The sequence below is a fragment of the Entelurus aequoreus genome, linkage group LG20 (genome assembly GCF_033978785.1).
Source record: "Entelurus aequoreus isolate RoL-2023_Sb linkage group LG20, RoL_Eaeq_v1.1, whole genome shotgun sequence".
NCBI lineage: Eukaryota > Metazoa > Chordata > Actinopteri > Syngnathiformes > Syngnathidae > Entelurus > Entelurus aequoreus.
The window spans coordinates 8,613,013-8,631,384 of NC_084750.1; the positions used below are offsets into that span (position 1 = coordinate 8,613,013).

An 18,372-nucleotide genomic window follows, 5' to 3' on the forward strand; every position below is an offset into this window, starting at 1 on the left:
AAATATTTTGCCGATCTGCAGTTCAAAATCTAAGTTAATTGTTATTTCTTGTCTCTTTCACTCTTCTGTGCATCTCTGCCTTGAATGGTTGCGTGGAGGCTGCGAGGCCCTGGCCGCCATCATGCCGTACGACGCGGTCAAGTTGCTTTTTTGCCTTTCGTTTTTGCTGGTGTTGTCACAGCATCGTGCCGTCTACAAGAAGATGCTGCCCCAGCTGCAGAAACGTAGGTGTCCCGTCAGGAAACACACACATAAACACCTAACGTTCCAGGAAAATTCATAAAACACTATCAAAAACTGCTTTATTGAACCAAAGCACGTAGATGAAGTTATAAAAATCTCCCCGCCCTCCACCAAACAAGCAGACACACAGTTGAATGATGTACACTACCGTTCAAAAGTTTGGGGTCACCCAAACAATTTAGTGGAATAGCCTTCATTTCTAAGAACAAGAATAGACTGTGGAGTTTCAGATGAAAGTTCTCTTTTTCTGGCCATTTTGAGCGTTTAATTGAGCCCACAAATGTGATGCTCCAGAAAGTCAATCTGCTCAAAGGAAGGTCAGTTTTGTAGCTTCTGTAACGAGCTAAAGTGTTTTCAGATGTGTGAACATGATTGCACAAGGCTTTTCTAATCATCAATTAGCCTTCTGAGCCAATGAGCAAACACATTGTACCATTAGAACACTGGAGTGAGTGATAGTTTCTGGAAATGGGCCTCTATACACCTATGTAGATATTGCACCAAAAACCAGCTAGAATAGTCGTTTACCACATTAGAGTGTATTTCTTTCAAGTTAAGACTAGTTTCAAGTTATCTTCATTGAAAAGTACAGTGCTTTTCCTTCAAAAATAAGGACATTTCCATGTGACCCCAAACTTTTGAACGCTAGTGTACGTCCAGAAGCAGCTGGACACTCTTTGTCTTCAACACCATGGCCAAGAAACCAAAGACAAGAGCAGGGGTGTCCAAACTGACTTTGATAGAATTTGTACATTAAAGATATTAAACACAATACATGGTTAACTTTATCTGAACATTTCATAATAACAAAGGCGTGTAAGAACATACATAAAAAAGACACACAGGTCGTTGGCCATTTTGGTTTTCAGGTCCCATCTTGGGGGCAATTTCTTTTTTTACATTTTTTTTATTTCAATATTTATTTATTTCATTTCTTTATGTAGCATATTTTATATGTGTAATGTTGTAATTTGGGACATGGGTATTTTTCTTTAGAATGTGTCGCGGGCCCATAATAAGTGAGCTGTAAATTGGCCCTTTGGACACCTCAAGTGTTAGAGCACGCAAAGAAGGGGATAATTATTATTATCAGGTAAAGAAGAGCGAAGGATTAGCGGGAGAGCTTTGTGTTATTTTGAATTGCACTTTTTTACTTGGTGAGAATAAGAGATTATTGCATACAGGTTTGATCCACATTTGGCTTTCTGTCTTACAGCATAAACACTGTTGCTGGATAACAAGCTAAATGCAGGTTTTAATTGAGGTTATTATTTTGAGCGGTTATTTTAGTTCATAAGCATTGCAGGCTAATGTTGCTGTTGAAATTTGTGTGTACATTGACTAACCTAACACAAACTGCAACTATTAAGTTTGCTTATTCATTTGCTCATTAAATGGGAACTGCAGTTTTTTGGGGGAATTTTGCTTATTATTCACCATCCTTATGGGAGACAAGAACACTTATGGATTTATTTAGTTTTTCAATTTGTATCAATGGGCTTGTTGTAGGTGGCTAACAATGCAGAGATTGGGAGAAATCCATTCCGCCTTTCAAGCACTCTAAAAGTGCATCCAAAAAGCGCCTACAATATTTACATCTCCTGACATGTATGTTAAAGGCCTACTGAAATGATTTTTTTTTATTTAAACGGGAATAGCAGATCCATTCTATGTGTCATACTTGATCATTTCGCGATATTGCCATATTTTTGCTGAAAGGATTTAGTAGAGAAAATCGACGATAAAGTTCGCAACTTTTGCTCGCTGATAAAAAAAAGCCTTGCCTGTAGCGGAAGTAGCGTGACGTCACAGGAGCTAGTATTCCTCACAATTCCCCGTTGTTTACAATGGAGCGAGAGAGATTCGGACCGAGAAAGTGACGATTACCCCATTAATTTGAGCGAGGATGAAAGATTCGTAGATGAGGAACGTTACAGTGAAGGACTTGAGAGGCAGTGATGGACGTATCTTTTTTCGCTCTGACCGTAACTTAGGAACAAGCTGGCTCATTGGATTCCACACTCTCCTTTTTCTATTGTGGATCACGGATTTGTATTTTAAACCACCTGGGATACTATATCCTCTTAAAATGAGAGTCGAGCACGCGAAATGGACATTTAAAGTGACTTTTATCTCCACGACAATACATCGGTGACACACTTAGCTACTGAGCTAACGTGATAGCATCGTTCTCAAATGAAGATAGAAACAAAATAAATAAACCCCTGACTGGAAGGATTGACAGAAGATCAACAATACTATTAAACCATGGACATGTAACTACACGGTTAAAAATTCTCAGCCTGGTAAGGCTTAACAATGCTGTTGCTAACGACGCTAAGGCTAATTTAGCATCTTAGCAACCGGACCTCACAGAACTATGATAAAACATTAGCGCTCCACCTACGCCAGCCAGCCCTCATCTTCCCATCAACAGCCGTGCTCACCTGCGTTCCAGCGATCAACGGCGCGACGAAGGACTTCATCCGTGGGTTTGGCGGCAAGCATCGGCTAGGCGTCTGCTATCAGGGTAAGTAGTCCTTGTTGTGTTGCTGTAAGTATTGTACTTAGCAGCTAATACACAGATCGATCCCACCTACAACGTTCTTCTTTGCAGTCTCCATTGTTCATTAAACAAATTGCAAAAGATTCACCAACACAGATGTCCAGAATACTGTGGAATTTTGTCGAAGAAAACAAGAGGTTTTTGTATCGGGTCCGATGGGATCCAACCACTTCCGTGCATTTTGTGACGTCACGCGCATAAATCATATCCAAAGGAGTTTTTCAACCGGAAGTGTGGCGGGAATTTTAAAATGTCACTTTATAAATTAACCCGGCCGTATTGGCATCTGTTGCAATGTTAAGATTTCATCATTGATATATAAACTATCAGACTGCGTGGTCGCTAGTAGTGGCTTTCAGTAGGTCTTTAACCAAGTTATTATAAGCGCTAACACAGGCAAACTAATTTAGCCGCGCCTTGATCAGAGCGATAACTAATGTTTATTTACGATTTAGATGCCATAAAAAAAGAAAAACATATGTTCTTGTTTTACATTGGGATTGGGAATGATAGGCAAAATTAAAAAAAACTGTGCAGTTCCCCCTGAAGCCCAAAATACCATATTAGGTAGTTCACAAAATTAAAAATATGTCTGCTGCGCTCAGGAAAACGTAGTCTGGAGCGGCGGCTGGGAGATTTGAAGCTGGCCCGGGTGAGACAGGCTGCCAACCCAAGGACCCCTGTGGACTTTTTGACTATCAAAATGTAATAAGCCTGTCCGCTCACCCTCAGCAGAGTCACATTTTGGGTAAGAATGTTCTCAGCTTAAACGTTCGTTTTTCTGCAAAACAGTTAGATTGAATATTCAGCAATGTGCAATGTTGAAATATCAATTATTAATGTGCAGTTTTTTTCTTTCATATGATACATAGCACTTTAACATTGATCACAAACCTGGCCCCGAATCCAACCACCGGATAAATAAAGGCAGTTCATTGAAAAATCTTTCAGTACAAATAAACACACACGTTTGGACTTTCATTTAAAATTAATGTGGTATTTGTCAATGTAAAACTTCAAATACGTGACTGGCATCACTATCTCTCTTTCTCTCTCTCTCTCTCTCTCTCTCTCTCTCTCTCTCTCTCTCTATCTATATATATATCTCTCTCTCTATCTATCTATCTATCGTCTGGCCTGTTTCAATTGCACGTACTGTATGATGTTTGATTGCAAAATTGTAATAAAGACAAGTACCTGGTTTCAATTTACGTGAACAAATCCATTGTTTGTAATAATTGAAGCACATCTCAAATAAGAAGAAATGCCAATATTTGCAGTGATGGCACATTAATGCGAAACACAGAGCATTAAATAGAAGTACAAGTAACACAAAGTGGCAAAACACCCCCTGTACTCATCCCCAACAGACAGCAATATGTTGCGTTAGGTTTTTAGAAAATCCAAATATACCCTATTTTTCGGAGTACAAGTCGCACCGGCCGAAAATGCATAATAAAGAAGGAAAAAACCATATATAAGTCACACCGGAGTATAAGTCGCACCCCCGGCCAAACTATGAAAAAAACTGCGACTTATAGTCCGAAAAATACGGTACTGATAAACAAAAGTTGTTACTGCTGCACCCAGTAATGCCAAGGTTACTGCGCTTCCATCTGGAAGCCGCCATTGCTGTATGGGTTCAGGTCTGCAGGTCTAGAAGACATGGTCCTGATCTTTTGGATGCCTTTGTAGAGAGCCACCAGGGGGATGGAGATCACGGGCATTACACAGAGCAGCACGATGATGGCAAACACCCAATTTGGGTAAGGCTTGACCTCGGTTTTGGGAAAGAGTTTCTATAAGAAAAGGACAGAATGGGATGAAAAAGGTGAAAATGTCTACGATTGATTGAAAACCAGTTGTTTTCTTCTCACATAATCTTGGTTCCATGCAAAGTATGTGGGGTGTTTCTGAGTTTGGAGGACCACATAGGCAACCAGTACTACCAGGAGCAATAAAGGACTGATAAAGGTCCAACAAATCTTCCAATAAATATTGGGTCTCTTGCCAGTCATGAAGTAGATGTCCTCGCTGAAGCTGAGGGCGCAGAAAAGGCCGTTTAGAAGAGGAGGGCCTAATTATGCAGAAAAAGAGTTGAAAAAAGAAGTACTTTTTCATTCCATAGATGTACACCACTCCGACTGTCTCGAAGAATGCAATGATGAGCAAGGGGATGGAGCCCACGTAGCTGTTGAAGACCTCCACCCAGTAGTTCCCAGAGCCCATGGTGAAGATGAGAGAAAGGCAAAAGGAAATCAAGCAGAAGAGCCCTGGAAAAAGCACCGAAAAATGATTCACAAATAGCAAACTTAATGAAGCTCATTTTTAAGGTACCTGTCACAACTTCATTGGGCACCGACTTGGGCAACAGCTCCAGATCAGCAAGGGGTTTGAGGACTCCCTCCGCGTTGCCAAACATGGAGGACAACCCTAAGCTGAAGAGCATCAGGAAAAACAACACAGCCCATAACTGCGATCCAGGCATCTCCAGCACTGCTTCAGTGAACACGATGAAAGCCAGGCCGGTTCCAGAAGCGCTCTGAGATTTGAAACAAAGATACATTTTGGTCTAGTGCTTTGATACATCTAATGGTACTCCGAAACATCACACATTCAAATGAAACTTTCCTTGCTTGGCTGCCACTTAAAGCTAAACCTCTGTGGTTAGTGGAAGTAAGGATAGGAGGTGGTACTGTACTTGGTGTCAAAGGTTTAAGAACCATTGCTTTAGTTGTCTATGGATGTTCTCACTCATCAGGGCATTCAATCCATCACAACTAGACGTCTTAGAAGATGTTTCGCCTTTTATCTGAGCAGGCTTCATCACTTCATGCTCATAGGCTCACATTTGGTCATTAGTCTAGTTCAGGGGTCTCAAACTCAATGTACCTGGGGGCCACTGGATGCAGAAACTGGGTGAGGCTGGGCCGCAAGAAAAGATTTCTTCAAAAAATCTAACATGAACTTTTTAATGAATTCACCTTCTTTGCATGGCTGTCCCGCCCTAGCAACATACTTGCCAACCCTCACGATTTTTCCAGGGAGACTCCCGAATTTCAGTGGCCCTCCCGACCATCTCCCGGGGCAACCATTCTCCCGAATTTGTCCTGATTTTCACCCGGACAACATTATTAAGGGCGTGCCGTGATAGCACTGCCTTTAACGTCCTCTACAACTTGTCATCGCATCCGCTTTTTCACCATACAAACAGTGCGTATGAGGCTTCTGCAGACACACGTAAGTGACTGCAAGACATACTTGGTCAACAGCCATACAGGTCACACTGAAGGGTGACCGTATAAACAAGTTTAACACTGTTACAAATGTGCGCCACACTGTGAACCCACACCAAACAAGAATGACGAACACATTTCGGGAGAACATCCGCACCGTAACACAACATAAACACAACAGAACAAATACCCAGAATCCCATGCAGCCCTAACTCTTCCGGGCTGCAATATACACCCCCGCCCACCTCAACCGACGCACGGAGGGCTGAGGGGGGGGCGGGTTTGGTGTTAGCGGGGGTGTATATTGCAGCCCGGAAGAGTTAGGGCTGCATGGGATTCTGGGTATTTGTTCTGTTGTGTTACGGTGCGGATGTTCTCCCGAAATGTGTTTGTCATTCTTGTTTGGTGTGGGTTCACAGTGTGGCGCATATTTGTAAGAGTGTTAAAGTTGTTTATACGGCCACCCTCAGTGTGACCTGTATGGCTGTTGACCAAGTATGTCTTGCAGTCACTTACGTGTGTCTGCAGAAGCCTCCTACAACATGTGGCTGAGCTGGTACGCTGTTTGTACAGGTTGTAGAGGGCGCTAAAGGCAGTGCCATCACGGCACGCCCTTAATATTGTTGTTTGGGTGAAAATCGGCAGACATTCGAGAGAATGCTCGCCCTGAAATTCGGGAGTCTCCCGGAAAAATCGGGAGGGTTGGCAAGTGCGGACCGCACTAACATTACATTTTCATATTAAGGTGCGGGCCGCAAAATAAGGTCTCGCGGGCCGCATGTCTGAGACCCCTGGTCGGTCTAGTTAGTACATTGAGTGCAGGTCTCACACGGGAGGAAAAGCAGGAAGCAACCTGTGCGTGAGAGCATAAACAACACCATGAAATCACCTGGTCAAGGAATGTTTTTAGGTCACAGTCTCTCAGTCGCAAGCTGGAGAGCTCGACAGGACTGGTCCAATTCAGATACTCAACCCAGTGGTCGTAGTTCTCCGTTGTTATGTTCTGGTCGGAAAACTCAAAGTGGTTGGTCAAAGTCAAGATGTTTCTGCAAAGTCAACACACGTTTTGGTTTTTCTGTTTGCGTCCAGAATGCTTTGAGATTAGGATTGAACATCGTACTCCTTAAGACAGCTGTTAAAACCGGTGTTGGCTTTAAAACCCAGGATGGAAAAGATGGAGATGGCTGCATAAAGCGATGTGGCACTGTTGATTAATCCCACGACGACTGCATCCTTTTCGCAGTCATTTCTAAAACACACATTAGGGAAATAAACAAAGAGTGAAACACAAACCTCTTTGTTGATATAATAGTCTTTACTGTTCATTGGCATAGCTGGAGATCGCTATGATGCCTCCAAAGGCCACTGAGAGAGAGAAGAAGATCTGGGTGGAAGCATCTAGCCACACCTGAGGGTTCTTCAGTATCTCCCACTGAAAACATCTCCATTTATAGTTGGGATCCAACAAGGAAAAACAATCCACCAAAAACCTCACATCAGGAGTGAAGAGATAGACCAGTCCATCCGCAGCTCCAGGCAGGGTAAGGGCACGAATCAGAAAGATGGTCAAGACCACATAGGGCAAGGTGGTTGTCACATAAACTGCCTAAGAAACAAAACCACATTGAAATAGCAATCTTTCTTCTTCTATCAGTCCACTGACCTTTCCCACGGACTGGATTCCTTTGACGATACAGAGATAGATCAACAACCAGGCGCAGGCCAGGCAGACCACCAACCACCACTGCAGAGAACCACTGGTCTCGATGTCAGTCGTGATGTTGAGCGTCTGACGGTACCAGAAGTAATTGACTGGAGTGCTCTTCTCACATTCCGCATCCACGCCTGCCGTGTGAGGTAAGGAGTCTTGTGACCTCCTTCTGGTTTTGGTGACCTGTCTTCATGACTTTACATTACCTGTGCGATTAACGTTGAGTGGACACTGGCTCCAAGGTAGAGGGTTCTGGAAGGAGTTGAAAAAGTACCAAAACACCCAGGCCAGGATGGTGTTGTAGAACATGCACACCAGGAAAGACACAACCATAGAGCCGATGCCTAACATGGAGCACATTAGAAAGTTTGTTCAATATTAGGAGGAGTGGACCGTGACAGAAATGTTGTCCTGAACTGGTTGGTCCAGACCAGGGGTCACCAACGTGGTGCCCGCGGGCACCAGGTAGCCCGTAAGGACCAGATGAGTAGCCCGCTGGCCTGTTCTAAAAATAGCTCAAATAGCAGCACTTACCAGTGAGCTGCTTCTATTTTTTAAATTTGATTTATTTACTAGCAAGTTGGTCTTGCTTTGCCTGACATTTTAATTCTAAGAGAGACAAAACTCAAATAGAATTTGAAAGTCCAAGAAAATATTTTAAAGACTTGGTCTTCACTTGTTTAAATAATTTCATTAATTTTTTTACTTTGCTTCTTATAACTTTAAGAAAGACAATTTTAGAGAAAAAAATACAACTTTAAAAATGATTTTAGGATTTTTAAACACATATGGGGGGGGGGGGGTTACCCACATATGCGGTCCTCTCCAAGGTTTCTCATAGTCATTCACATTGACGTCCCACTGGGGTGAGTTTTCCTTGCCCGTATGTGGGCTCTGTACCGAGGATGTCGTTGTGGCTTGTACAGCCCTTTGAGACACTTGTGATTTAGGGCTATATAAATAAACATTGATTGATTGATATACCTTTTTACCTTTTAAATTCCTTCCTCTTCTTTCCTGACAATTTAAATCAATGTTCAAGTAAAAAAAAAATTTTATTGTAAAGAATAATACATACATTTGAATTTAATTCTTCATTTTAGCTTCTGTTTTTTCGACGAAGAATATTTGTGAAATATTTCTCCAAACTTATTATGATTAAAATTCAAAACAATTATTCTGGCAAACCTAGAAAATCTGTAGAATCAAATTTAAATCTTATTTCAAAGTCTTTTGAATTTCTTTTAAAATTTTTGTTCTGGAAAATGTAGAAGAAATAATGATTTGTCTTTGTTAGAAATATAGCTTGGTCCAATTTGTTATATATTCTTACAAAGTGCAGATTGGATTTTAACCTATTTAAAACATGTCATCAAAATTCTAAAATTAATCTTAATCAGGAAAAATTACTAATGATGTTCCATAAATTCTTTTTTTAATTTTTTCAAAAACATTCGAATTAGCTACCGGTAGTTTTTGTCTTCTTTTTTTTGGTTGAATTTTGAATTTTAAAGAGTCGAAATTGAAGATAAACTATGTTTCAAAATTTAATTGTCATTTTTTTCGTGTTTTCTCCTCTTTTAAACCGTTCAATTAAGTGTAAATATCAATCATTATTAATAATAACATAGAGTTAAAGGTAAATTGAGCAAATTGGCTATTTCTGGCAATTTATTGAAGTGTGTATCAAACTGGTAGCCCTTCGCATTAATCACTACCCAAGAAGTAGCTCTTGCTTTCAAAAAGGTTGGTGACCCCTGGTCCAGACTGACTGGTTTTTAAACTATTTAACGCAAACCAGAATTAATTTGGACGCGTGTTTTAGAGGATCACAAATACATCGGAAACAAATGTATTTTTAGTGCAAAATGACTAAATGAAGAACAAGGCGAATGACTATGTGACAATGGACTTTATTCCACTAATTTGACTTTCAGACACCTGCATCCTCTGCTTCAAAGAGCAGGATGGCTCCATGGACCTATTAGTGGCTATCATTTCTTCATGGTGACGGAGAAGGAAAGGGCTAGGAATAGTATTCATTTACTGTCCAATTTCACGTAACGCGACATATCATTTACAATTTGACGTTTTACAAGCTATTTTTGCTTCTCCCAGCCCCAGAGAGTTATCATACACCACAACCAGGCAAAAGATCGGTCCCCGTAGTCTGGACGCCAGTCTGCCCTTGAACATGAATATCTCAATGCAAGCTGTGGCTGTGCTCAATATTAATATTAGTTGTATAATCATTAGGCAAATGACTTATGTTTCTAAAAAAGTGGGAGGTTTTGCTTGATGTTTTGCAATCAATCTTGCCTAAATGTGAAGGTGTGTGGCGTCACAACCGTGCCAAAATCCCAGCGCATGAAAACCTCAGCGTGTGCAGAGTGCGAGGACGCTGTTCTCCTCCCTTTTGACTCTGTCTTCTAACGCTGTGTACTCAGCTCTGTGCTCATTAGGCCGAGCAACCTCAAGCCACAGTGGGAGAGCATATTTGAAGTGGAGCTGCCTTATTGGGGTTAAACGTTGAGGTTTGCTATCAACACACAGTCATGTAGTGTCATTGGCACAAAAGTAGCAGAGTAGGGATGCATGTTCTGGAATGGTAGTACGCAGAGTAGGGATGCATGTTCTGGAATGGTAGTACGCAGAGTAGGGATGCATGTTCTGGAATGGTAGTACGCAGAGTAGGGATGCATGTTCTGGAATGATAGTACGCAGAGTAGGGATGAATGTACTGGAATGGTAGTACGCAGAGTAGGGATGCATGTCCTGGAATGGTAGTACTCCTACTCCCGTAGGAGTGGAAAAGTCAGCTTGCGACAAACAAACAGGAACAAATATACAAAATATCAAATTCACTTTTTTGTGTCTCATCTGATGTTACCACTTATGGCAAAGAGGAAAAGTGTGACGATAACCATAGAACCACAACGCGGAGGAATACGAGCATTACACAGGCATGTGAAATGTCCGCAAAAACGCGGAACTTTGTGTCTTTAAACATTATTTTCACATCCAAATGTAGCTTCCACATTTCTTTTAATGAAACAAACAAAAAGAAGATCTCAACAAAAATGTATTGAACTTCCTGTTCCTCTTGCCTGAACACCGCAAGGAGGTGATGAGGGACACCCAAACAAGCTCGCTAGTTAGCATGATCTAGCTAGCTTACTCTGTTGGCTCTCTGAGCCACGCCTTTGACGACTACGTCTGCTTTGCTGCTCGTCATATTTGGATGATTACAATCCCAACCAGTTGTGGTTCTAGAGCAGGTGTGTCCAAACTTTCTGACTTGGGGGCGGCATTGGGCTAAAACTAATTGGCCAGGAGCCAAATACATGTACATACTATATATTGATATTACAGATGTCCGATAATATCGGACTGCCGATATAATCGGCCGATAAATGCTTTCAAATGTAATATCGGAAATGATCGGTATCGAATTCAAAGTTATCGGTATCGGTTTCAAAAAGTAAAATGTATGACTTTTTAAAAGGCGGCTGTGTACACGGCCGTAGGGAGAAGTACAGAGCGCCAATAAACATTAAAGGCACTGCCTTTGCGTGCCGGCCCAATCACATAATATCTACGGCTTTCCACACACACACAAGTGAATGCAAGGCATACTTGGTCAACAGCCATACAGGTCACACTGAGGGTGGCCGTATAAACAAGTTTAACACTGTTACAAATATGCGCCACACTGTGAACCCACACCAAACAAGAATGACAAACACATTTCGGGAGGACATCTGCACCGTAACACAACAGAACAAATACCCAGAATCCCTTGCAGCACTAACTCTTCCAGGACCCTACAATATACACCCCCTGCCCACCTCAACCTCCTCATGCTCTCTCAGGGAGAGCATGTCCCAAATTCCAAGCTGCTGTTTTGAGGCATGTTAAAAAAAATAATGCACTTTGTGACTTCAATAATAAATATGGCAGTGCCATGTTGGCACTTTTTACATAACTGGACTTGATTTATTTTGTAAAACCTTGTTACATTGTTTAATGCATCCAGCAGGGCATCACAACAACATTAGGCATAATAATGTGTTCATTCTAGGGATGTCCGATAATGGCTTTTTGCCGATATCCGATATTCCGATATTGTCCAACTCTTTAAATACCGATACCGATATCAACCGATACCGATACTGATATATACAGTTGTGGAATTAACACATTATTATGCCTAATTTGGACAACCAGGTATGGTGAAAATAAGGTCCTTTTTTTTTTAATTAATAAAATAAATTAAGATAAATAAATTAAAAACATTTTCTTGAATAAAAAAGAAAGTAAAACAATATGAAATCAGTTACATAGAAACTAGTAATGAATGAAAATGAGTAAAATGAAGTGTTAAAGGTTAGTACTATTAGTGGAGCAGCAGCACGCACAATCATGTGTGCTTACGGACTGTATCCCTTGCAGACTGTATTGATATATATTGTTAATATTAATAACTGTATCCCTTGCAGACTGTATTGATATATATTGTTAATATTAATAACTGTATCCCTTGCAGACTGTATTGATATATATTGTTAATATTAATAACTGTATCCCTTGCAGACTGTATTGATATATATTGTTAATATTAATAACTGTATCCCTTGCAGACTGTATCGATATATATTGATATATAATGTAGGAAGCAGAATATTAATAACAGAAAGAAACAACCCATTTGTGTGAATGAGTGTAAATGGGGGAGGGAGTTTTTTTGGCTTGGTGCACTAATTGTAAGTGTATCTTGTGTTTTTTATGTGGATTTAATAAAAATAAAAAAAAATAAAAAAACGGTACCGATAATAAAAAAAACGATACCGATAATTTCCGATATTACATTTTAAAGCATTTATCGGCCGATAATATCGGCCGGCCGATACTATCGAACATCTCTAGTTCATTCCACCACTGTCTATCAGTATCGGTATCGGTTGATATTGGAATCGGTAATTAAGAGTTGGACAATATCGGCAAAAAAGCCATTATCGGGCATCTCTAAATAATATGATAGATATATAATTAATATAATTGAGTATTAGGAGTATGGGAAAGTTTGACTCCTACCTTGTTTACTTCCGTGACCACCTCTTAAAGTTTTGGAGTCAATCAGAAGTATCAAGCAGCTAAAATGGGCCAAACATGGATAAATGTGAAGAGAGTCTTGTTCATTTTTCCCATCATGCACTCTAATGGATTTAAATGAATGTCATTTTGAATTTTGTATGGTCTTTGGACGTTTTTCATAATATGGACAATGTTCATTGAGCAGGTTGTGTTATGTGTTGACCTTTATGTTAGTTTATGTTTTTTTTGCACCGTGACTAGGGAAGGTTGTGTAATATAAGTTAATGCTGTGCTAGAATATATAATCACTCTCAAGGGTAATTGATCTGATTTACTCCCATTGTCCAGAGATGGCAGCATTCAGAGGCCACCTGGTGTTAAAGATTCACTCTGCGATGTGATACTTTGTGGAAGTCATGATGTCTCGCGGGCCAAAGTGAAGAGGCTGGCACTTAGCCCGTAGTTTGGACACCCCTGGTCTAGAGTGTTTATTAGTAGCCAGCAAGAAGGTATATTTTTGAGGTGACGGGCGTAAACAGAGGTCACAACACAGGAAGTATATTACCCGAGGGGGCGTGGCTATTGGATAGCGTTTCTGAATAGGACATTTTTCTTGCATGCATTTTATATAATTTGACAGGACATTTTCTATAATACTAATGTTAGTAAATATCCATCCACTTGGGTAAAACAGAATCCATCCTGTTTGGGTCCCACATCAACCTCAAGAAAGTCAGTGACTTCACCATAAAAGTGGGTGACATTGTTATCACCAGGAAAGATGAGGTCACCTACCTAGGTTCCATTCTAGAGGCTAACCTTTCTTGTGATAAAATGGCAACCAAGGTAATCAAAAAGGTTAACCAACAAACGAGATTTCTCTACAGAATCTCCTCTCTGGTCAACAAAAGCACCATGAGGATTCTGGCGGGAACTCTCGTTCAACCCTTTTTCCATTACGCATGCACCTCCTGGTACCCTAGCACCTCCAAAACCCTCAAATCTAAACTCCAAACATCTCAGAACAAGCTAGTCAGATTACTTCTAGACCTCCACCCCAGATCCCACCTCACTCCTACCCACTTCTCCAAAGTGGGCTGGCTCAGAGTGGAGGACAGAGTTAAACAACTTGCACTGAGCCTAGTCTATAAAATCCGCTACACCTCCCTGATACCGAAGTACATGTCAAACTACTTCCTTAACGTAAATGACCGCCATAACCACAACACCAGGGGGAGCTCCACTAACCACGTTAAACCCAGATTCCCAACTAACAAAGGTCTTAACTCATTCTCTTTCTATGCCACATCAATGTGGAATGCGCTCCCAACAGGTGTAAAAGAAAGGGCATCTCTATCCTCCTTCAAAACTGCAATAAAAGTTCACCTCCAGGCAGCTACAACCCTAAACTAACACCCTCCCCGGATTGCTAATAATCAAATGTAAACAATCAAATGCAGATACTTTTTCTTATGCCTTCTGATCTCTCTCTCTCTCTCTCTCTCTCTCTCTCTCTCTCTATGTCCACTACTTGATGTCCATATCCTCCCCCCTCCCCCCCTCCACACCCCTGATTGTAAATAATGTAAATAATTCAATGTGATTATCTTGTGTGATGACTGTATTATGATGATAGTATATATGATAGTATATATCTGTATCATGAATCAATTTAAGTGGACCCCGACTTAAACAAGTTGAAAAACTTATTGGGGTGTTACCATTTAGTGGTCAATTGTACGGAATATGTACTTCACTGTGCAACCTACTAATAAAAGTCTCAATCAATCAATCAATCTACTATAAAAACAAAAATGACATGGGACACGTGTCAAAAAGACAGTCAACAGACGTCGGTAGATAAAAATCTAAAGTTAAAATATGTTGTAGAAATGCACCTAATTGCAGGAAATGTAGTCCTGGGGCCGTACTTATCAAGCTTCTTAGAATGACTCCTAAGAAGTCTGCTAAGAGTTGACTTAAGAGTAAATAAATTCTTGGCTGAAAGCTGCACTTCAAAGTTAGTTATCAAGCGTCTTACTCACACTTTCAGCGAAGTGTAGGACTGAATCTTAAGTGTCACACTCAGAGCTGAATGACGACATTACTATGTGCCGTAAACGCAATTTTAGGTGACGTCATTTCTGTGTCCATAGAAATGACCAATCATGGAAGGGAATCCGTTGTCTAAGAATAAAGAAATATTTTGGAAATATTTAAGTGGACAATGGGAGTGTATATTTTGACAATAAACTACAAAATAATACAAAACAAACTAGTCCCCGCCGGCACTCACGCTACCGCTCCCTCTCTTCTCTCGCCCACACACTCACTGACGTCACTCACCTCACGGCCACACACATACGCTACTGTCATAACATTTTCTTTCCAATTCATTAATTAGGCAACTAATTTGAAACTGGTGTGGGTGGCTCTATATATACTAGCCCACTGCAGACACATGCAGAAATCAACAAGGAATCAAAAAGTATTAAATCTGTGACAAAAATAATATCCGCTCTGTCTAAATGATACCGTTTGATCAGCTGCTCGTCATCAAAAAAAAACAAAACATTGTTCCGTTCCCTGAACGTTGGCGCACGTCTCTCTCGCCTCAGTGCCATCCCCTGCTGGCAACTCCTAACCACTTAAGACACCTCTGAAGGTCTCTTAAATATGGTGGAGAGTAGGAGTGATTCTTAGACTTAAGAACGTTGATAAAAAGCTTTTATTCTTAAGTTTGAGAGTAGGACTAAATTTCGCAAATTCTCAGGACTTAAGTGTAAAATGGCACTCTAAGAAGCTTGATAAGTACGGCCCCTGATTTTCAAAATGTTCTTTTGTGGCTTGCGTGGCAGCACTTTGTGCCGACTTTCCTCATTTTTACACCAGTTTGCCCCTTTTTCTATTCCTTAAAGAGTGCTCTCATGCCAGAATACACCCGAATATGATGGTCAATATAAATGCATGTTGGCTGATGGCTAGCATGACAAGGACCAGAGAAGCCTCCCAACAAACAAATGGTGAGTAGTTTTACTTTATTTTAGTTCTTTTCTTTTTACTGTTGGGAATATTAAAATATTAAACGCCTGCAGAATGAATTTGGGGACTTTTATGTTTCAGTGTTGGACATTTAAAAGGAGAGAGTTTTGCTAATACAAATGTGTAAATGATGCCAGGTGACCCACCAACTCCCCCCAGGAAAGGCGAGATGGACCTCCAGACTCCGATGCTTCCTTTGCGCAGCCTCTGTCCTATGGCCATCTCCAGGTAGAGCAGGGGGAGACCCTCAAACACCAGCGCTATCAGGTAGGGGATGAGGAACGCTCCTGAAGAGGTAAATGTGTTGCTAATGAAGTCACTCAGCATGGGTGAAATATGTGAAGGTGATGAACTGGCTGCCCTCCAGTGTTTGTTTGGCTCCACCTTGCTATGAGGAAGTGATTTGACCTTCTGCACTAATTATCAACCAGAACATGGAAGCTGAAAAAAACTCACCTCCTCCGTAGATTTGGCACAAGTAGGGAAAACGCCAAACGTTCCCGATTCCCACCGCAAAACCGATAGCGGTCAGCATGTACTGGATCTTGTTTTCCCATTTGACGTCCCCCTCCACGCCTTCCTTACTTTTGTCCATCTTGAGCAGATGAGGCGCAATCCCACACTCCAGCCTTTTATCAGAGCATAGTTTGGTTGCTGAGGCCTCGCCCTCCTCTAGGGGTTGTCCTTCAGCAGCTTCCAGTCAGCGATCCAATGTACTGCTTGTATTTTGCAAAGAAAGCCTCAGCAAATACACAGTTGTGAAACTACTTCCCGGCTCTATAAAATAGTCCAATTGACAAAAGTCGCCAGGAAAGGAATGACGGCTTTTGTGGCGAAAACTTTTCCGCTTTTTTATGATACGAGCGTACTAACTAACCCTCAGATTAATGGATAACCAGAGCGATGCTCAATGTTACGCTGACCCCGATCAAGACCATGCAAAAGTGAACAAAACCTACCGTAGTTGCTTTGATAATGTCAGCATTCCACAGGTGTGAGGAGTTGATGTTGTCAGCACAGTGGTTTGCTGGCTAGAAGAGCAACATTTAATACTCAGCACTTTGTTGTTTATCAGTGCTAACCTCCCGCTCAAGGCGGGCTGTTCTGCTTTGTGGAGCAAAGCCGCGATACTCACTCATGGTGGCGCTTGTTAGACTATCACCGCGCTTTTTCCTCGCTGCAGATAAAGATGTCACCCGGTGATAATATAGATTTTTATGACTTTATTCTCCATTCCTCAACTTGACCGAGTTGCCTTCTCGCCAAGTCTGCTGAAAAGGCGTGGATGTGTTTTGTCTTTGGATAGAATTGTGGAATGCAGGCAGTGTTAACGTGATGTTTCTGACTTAAGGAAACATTTACACGTGCTTCACTTGACACTTTGTTGATGACCCACTTGTCATAAAACACGCAGCCAGTAAACCTGGCCCGCGACATCAATAAAGATGGATGTATGTGTGAGATCTGGACTTTGATTTACACGTAGTGGTATTTTTCCATGAAAAAGTATTATTGTAGCAAAACTATTTGCAAATGCATATCTCAATCTGTGTGTGTGTAATCCAATGTATGTGTCTCTGTACTAATGTGTATCTCAATCTGTGTGTGTGTAATCCAATGTATGTGTCTCTGTACTAATGTGTGTGTATCTAAATCTGTGCGTGTGTGTAATCCAATGTATGTGTCTCTGTACTAATGTGTGTGTATCTAAATCTGTGTGTGTGTAATCCAATGTATGTGTCTCTGTACTAATGTGTGTGTATCTAAATCTGTGTGTGTGTAATCCAATGTATGTGTCTCTGTACTAATGTGTGTGTATCTAAATCTGTGCGTGTGTGTAATCCAATGTATGTGTCTCTGTACTAATGTGTGTATCTAAATCTGTGCGTCTGTAATCCAAAGTATGTGTCTCTGTACTAATGTGTGTGTATCTAAATCTGTGTGTGTGTAATCCAATGTATGTGTCTCTGTACTAATGTGTGTGTATCTAAATCTGTGTGTGTGTAATCCAATGTATGTGTCTCTGTACTAATGTGTGTGTATCTAAATCTGTGCGTGTGTGTAATCCAATGTATGTGTCTCTGTACTAATGTGTGTGTATCTAAATCTGTGTGTGTGTAATCCAATGTATGTGTCTCTGTACTAATGTGTGTCTGTATCTAAATCTCTGTGTGTGTAATCCAATGTATGTGTCTCTGTATTAATGTGTATGTATCTCAATCTGTGTGTGTGTAATCCAATGTATGTGTCTCTGTACTAATGTGTCTGTATCTAAATCTGTGTGTGTGTAATCCAATGTATGTGTCTCTGTACTAATGTGTGTGTATCTCAATCTGTGTGTCTGTAATCCAATGTATGTGTCTCAGTACTAATGTGTGTGTATCTCAATCTGTGTGTGTGTAATCCAATGTATGTGTCTCTGTACTAATGTGTGTATCTAAATCTGTGCGTCTGTAATCCAAAGTATGTGTCTCTGTACT

General features: G+C 40.9%; 2 protein-coding genes across 5 annotated transcripts in view; one reads left to right on the forward strand and one right to left on the reverse strand.

The window, feature by feature from the left end:
* Window positions 1-16,407, forward strand: part of tert (telomerase reverse transcriptase) — a 38,795-nt gene extending 22,388 nt beyond the window's left edge. The window contains exons 15-18 of one of the 4 annotated variants that reach the window (XR_009822137.1): window positions 99-224; window positions 3,415-3,557; window positions 15,769-15,873; window positions 16,030-16,407. Coding sequence is in view for 3 of the 4 variants with exons in the window: in XM_062029337.1 (XP_061885321.1) it covers window positions 99-224; window positions 3,415-3,518 (230 nt within the window). In the remaining variant the exon portion in view is untranslated. Of the gene's footprint in view, window positions 1-98; window positions 225-3,414; window positions 3,973-15,768; window positions 15,874-16,029 lie in introns of those variants that run through there. The other 3 variants (XM_062029337.1, XM_062029336.1, XM_062029338.1) reach the window with 3 other exon arrangements.
* LOC133635901 (sodium-dependent neutral amino acid transporter B(0)AT3-like) lies at window positions 201-16,888 on the reverse strand. The gene is made up of 12 exons (XM_062029339.1): window positions 16,349-16,888; window positions 16,039-16,179; window positions 7,963-8,100; window positions 7,709-7,890; window positions 7,541-7,651; window positions 7,365-7,477; window positions 7,166-7,294; window positions 6,935-7,091; window positions 5,147-5,351; window positions 4,923-5,082; window positions 4,687-4,849; window positions 201-4,608 (listed from the first exon to the last, which is right to left on the reverse strand). Exons 1-12 carry the CDS (start codon window positions 16,485-16,487, stop codon window positions 4,411-4,413), a joined length of 1,836 nt encoding a protein of 611 aa, XP_061885323.1. The 5' UTR covers window positions 16,488-16,888; the 3' UTR covers window positions 201-4,410.
* Window positions 16,889-18,372: the final 1,484 nt, after the last annotated feature.